General features: G+C 40.3%; 1 protein-coding gene across 1 annotated transcript; it reads right to left on the reverse strand.

The window, feature by feature from the left end:
* Window positions 1-1,981: 1,981 nt before the first annotated feature.
* Window positions 1,982-4,072, reverse strand: LOC118983449 (putative protein ZNF720). Its single transcript, XM_037040976.1, has 3 exons — window positions 4,058-4,072; window positions 2,463-2,589; window positions 1,982-2,112 (listed from the first exon to the last, which is right to left on the reverse strand). Exons 1-3 carry the CDS (start codon window positions 4,070-4,072, stop codon window positions 1,982-1,984), a joined length of 273 nt encoding a protein of 90 aa, XP_036896871.1.
* Window positions 4,073-5,235: the final 1,163 nt, after the last annotated feature.

Here is a 5,235-nt window from a genome sequence, read left to right on the forward strand (position 1 = left end):
ACCAAATACCACCGCAGCTCACCAGCCCACCAGCACCTGGCCCACAGAAAAGTTTAGCCAGCTGCCTCCTTGCTGCACATCATCTCCACCCCAACTTGGTATCTCTGACCCTCCTAGCAGTTTGAATGAATGTTTCTTCTGTAACTCCTTGATTGTCAGACTTTCATTACAGTTAAATCTCTGATATTTGTGGTAGTTTGTTGTTTTTAAATTGGTGGCTATCCTTCCTTTGTTTGTGCAAAAAAAGCAATGCACATCTACCTATGTCTTCATCATGGCCGGCAGAGACAAGCTCACTTTTTACTAATGAAACCACCATCTATGATCCACCTGCCACACTTCTCACTAGCACATAATGGAGACACTGAAAAAAATCACACACATGCTTTGCACCTTAGCATATGTTAGAAAATTTACTTTTCCAAAGAAGTACCTACATAGCAGCCAGAATTTCATTTGAAAATTTTCATAGTTATTTTGAGAAGAAAATTATTCTTCATATTGAAATATTTTCTGAAACATACAGTAAAAGATGGACCTTTAGTTTCATTCAAAACTTAAGCTATGATCTTCAAACTATCATAGCCAATTTCACACAGAGACCTCATGGATATTCACTGCTCTGTATGTAACTGAACAGAATGAAAAGAGTAAACTTAACAAAAGAGAAAACTAAGTAACTCAATCATTAACATTTTATGCACACAGTCAGACATACATGTACATATGGAAACTAGGTGTAAATGAAAAGAAATAGAACATACAATTTCTATATCAATATACATCAAGGTTATTTTGTGATTCTGTAACTCTGGTGAATCTCTCTGTGAAAGATGCCCTTTGCATTTTATAAACACAATAAAGAGAAACACACACATAATGATGGAAAAGAAGTTAAAAGTATAGTATCTTAGTTCATGTGTGACTGTTCTCTTTCATTAAAAATGTCTTTGTATCATGAGTGGTGAAATAAATCTTACCAATTTATCTAAATTAAACACACATTTATAGCATGATTCCTGTAAAATTACCTGAAAATATGAAAGGTGATAATGTAGGGTACATGTGTGACATGAGTGTGCAGTGTAACAAACTTTCACAGGAACAAGGCCTCACTGATTAAATCCTCCTTGTCAAGTTGCCAATGATATCTATGAAATAAATATACGGCCTTCATTTCCCAAGGCAAACAGAAGTTAAAAAGACAACAAAACTGTTCAGATGACCTGTGATAGTTTTTTCACACCCCTCAATAGTTCCCTGTCAGACTACTAATAATGATAAAGGAAAAACTATTAACTCTACACTGAATAGAACATCTCAGTCAAGTGACTATCAGGTGGATTGGATCCATCCATATCCAGTGACTTAGGNAAAAAAAAAGACAACTAGACTGTCTCAATTTGTGGAGGTGCATTGCGCTGCAAGAGAATCAAAGAGTCTAAACTTCAAAGGGATTTGTTTGCAACCCCCAGAGGGTTAAAAATTGTAAGTTCAAAAACATGACATCTGGCCACAGGGTTACTGTGATATCTGCATCATATTCCAGGATCTCAACCACTTCCTTCATGAATGCCATTTTTTCCTCAAGAATGGAAAAAAAAAAGGGCTTAATGTACAATTCTTCACCAACGTGTGCAGATTTTCCCAGGTCCTCAAAGCAATGACAGAGGAGCCAGACTATGGAGGCCATTAAAATCTAAAAATGAGTTAACTGTATACAATGCACACTTTTTAAAGATTGTATTATTTATTTTTAGACAGGGAGGGCTTAGGTTGAAACTAGTAACAGAAAAACACAGGTCACTGCAGTGTAAATAGAATTCAGAAAACATGTAGGAGCATGACACACTGTTGGACACCAGCTGGCCCTCTCTGACAGGAACACATACAAACCTGCCTTTTCAAAATCCTTTCTCCTGAAGCACAGCTTCTCATAGCATGCCTGAAAGTCTGGCTTCCTCTGTCACCACTGGGTTTCTCACCTGTGACATCTGTATCTCCATTTCCACCTACCTGGGGGGGCGGATATGGACTTTTTTCTGCAAATATCCCAGAGGTCCTTCATTTGCTCCAAAAATGTGACCAGGACTGGCTTAGAAACAACAAGACCTGTGAACAAAATAATAATTATTATTTTTAATAATGTCTCCAATTCCAATCCATTTTGAACTCAGGAAAAAGAGCTGTGGAAAATTTAAAATATTCTAAAAGATCATTTTCCAAAATCCTGTCTCCTCATAGTGCCTTAATCATTCTAATAACATGTAAATATTTCAGATAATGAGCTGCAAAGGACTGCAGTTCTCAAAGCCTTTATTTTCTCCATGAGATAACCTCCAAATCCTCCCTTGTGAGCATCAATCTGAAAGTCTACCATACAAAGTGGCGTCCCCAAAAGATGTGAAATAGAAAGAAATCCTGAGGTGGGGAGTAGAAACTCTGAAGGAAATCATTCTCACCCAGGGAGACCAGGTTGCTATAGTTTTCCAACATCACATCCGAGTACAATTTCCGCTGACCTGCGTCTAGACACTCCCACTCCTCTCGAGAAAAATCTACTGACACGTCCTTGAAGGTTAAGAATGGCTGATGATAAAAAAAAAGGACAGGCATATTTTTCCACAATACACAGGAGAGATCTCACTGTCATCTAACATGAAAACTGTTAGAAGTGGATTTCACATAGGAGATATCCTGCATCATTCAGGAAGGCAGTTTTGACCCTCTAACACTCTCCAAAGTATTTGGTAACACAAAGAACTGACGATAATACATGTGTCTACACATCCACTGCAAAGACATTACTTTTCAGGAAAATAAACTTTAAAATGTAGGAACACACACAGGTATACTGATTGCTGAGTGTTGTATTTCTATCATTCAGAATCAGCTATGGATACTTCTCAGCTAGAAAAGCATGATGAGCTGCAACTGTAAGAAACTTCTTTAGGTTTCATTCAGACAGCAAACAATGGACTTTTGCAAAAATGTAGATTCTGATTCAGGAGTTGTGTGTGGGGCCTTTGTTTCCACATTTTTTCAGAAACTCACTTACTTAAGTATGTTTTATTGATTATATTCTCATAATTATCCCATTTTTTCTCCCCATTCCCCCCCTCTTGCCCTGAAACCAACATATCAAGTTGCCAATGATATCTATGAAATTAATATACGGCCTTCATTTCCCAAAGCAAACAGAAGTTAAAAAGACAAGAAAACTGTTCAGATGACATGTGATAGTTTTTTCACACCCCTCAATAGTTCCCTGTCAGACTACTATTAATGATAAAGGAAAAACTATTAATCCTACACTGAATAGAACATCTCAGTCAAGTGACTATCAGGTGGATTGGATCAATCCATAACCAGTGACTCAGGCATACAGAAGAACATGTTCTGATTGGTGTGACACTACTGTCGAAATACAGAAATGAGAAAGTCATTATCTGAAAATAATCATAAGTAAACATTCACATTTTCTAATGTCAATCTACCTGTACCTCTTATGTTCAGTACACACATTGTGTATTTAAATAGCAAGACTTCCTTATCAAGTCAGCGACAATGTCTATTCTACTGACTCTCGTTTTTCAGAACAGGGTTTCTCACTAGAAAATCTGCACTCACTTACCTCTTATGTACAGAGGTGATGCTGCAGCCACATGAACTGAAACATATATCCCGTCTCCACCAATACCCGAGCCTCTGAGACCATCCCAGCAAATATATTGTACATGGCTGCATTCCACCTTCCATCTTTCACTCAGAAGATGTGTTCCCTTTTTGATGGTTACTAATTAAAGGAAGGGATTCTTGACCTTGGGCAGCATATATAACGATAATGGACAGAGGGCCCTGGCACATAGACATTAGGAGTGTACACAAACTACTGTCCTTGACAAACATAAATAGAAATTGATACTAGTACAAAAATACAACCTCACTACCCAACAACATGAAAGAAAAGAAATGAAGGTTCCTGGTTCTTAAGTCAATCATATTAGGAGGAAAATCAAGCACAGCCTCAGATGCAGGGGCAGGACACATCCTTTACCTGAGAAGCTGCCATATCCTCCTGGTACTCTTGCTCCTCCTCCTCTGGGTTGTTCTTAGGAGACCATATGCTGAGGAGTCAAAGTAGCATTGTGAGAATGTGTCTTCAAAGGCATAGCCCTTTAATCTAATCCCACCACAATCACTGGCAGAAGGACCTGGGAAACTTGAAAGACACACACTCTCATCTCCTTTCTCATGAGGAGGCAACATAATGAGCAGCTACATGGAGACCACACTGAGTTTGTTTTTCTGCATTCCTGTCCTCTCTCCCCTCATAGAAGTCCACAAACTGCTACACCAATAAGAACGTGTGTTGCTCTCCTGAACATCGCATCCAAGGGAGCAGTCTATAATCTCCCCTGAGCAAAGCCTGCTCTCTACACTCACAGATACATTCCACAGTCCTCCTTCCAATCACTGGGTTCACCTGAGCATCTCCTGGGGCTAATCATTCCACAAGAATGTCCCACCCAGAGAAGTTGTGGTCTGAGAGGGAGCTCAGCTGATGTCACTTCTCCTCAGGTGATCCAATAACAACCCAAAGGGTTACAGTTGACCTGTAAATAGCCTGCGGAACCCATTGAGATCAAAGCCCTACTTCGCATCCAGAATCTGCCCTGCTGCCACTGCACTTGCTTTCACAAATCCTCCAAACCGCTCTCCCTATCTCCAGTGCATCTTATTAAACTCTGAGGATATCTAAGGGGACTTCAGCACACCTGAACCGTGGGGAGTAATTCGTGTTCCATGGTCCGGGAACTGAGAAGTGCACAGATTGGTAGCTCTATTTGACTTGTGACATCAAATGCTGAGGAGTGGGCTGGCTAGCCAGGCAATGTCTCTCTGCAGAAAATTCACAACAGAATGGCGGAGAAACCTTGGGCAGGAAGACCTCAGAGTTTCCTCGAAAATTGGCCCTCCAACCCGCAGCCAAGGCGTGAGAGTGTGGGGATGACCCCCCTGTACTCTAGACTCACCATTGTGGAGTCACAGCGGCGAGAATTTTAACCAAAGTAGCCAACCTCGGGCTTCCCCTGCACAGGAATGTGGACTCACAGGATCGGTATCAATGGGAAACACCAGTCAAAAGAATATTCACCCGAAGACTTTGGCTCTATTACTACTTCACAGAGCCTCAAAGACTGCTCATGCGCACTCTATGTGCCTTCACAGGGG

This window comes from Sturnira hondurensis, unplaced genomic scaffold, assembly GCF_014824575.4.
Source record: "Sturnira hondurensis isolate 20B ecotype Veracruz unplaced genomic scaffold, ASM1482457v3 Scaffold0000451, whole genome shotgun sequence".
NCBI lineage: Eukaryota > Metazoa > Chordata > Mammalia > Chiroptera > Phyllostomidae > Sturnira > Sturnira hondurensis.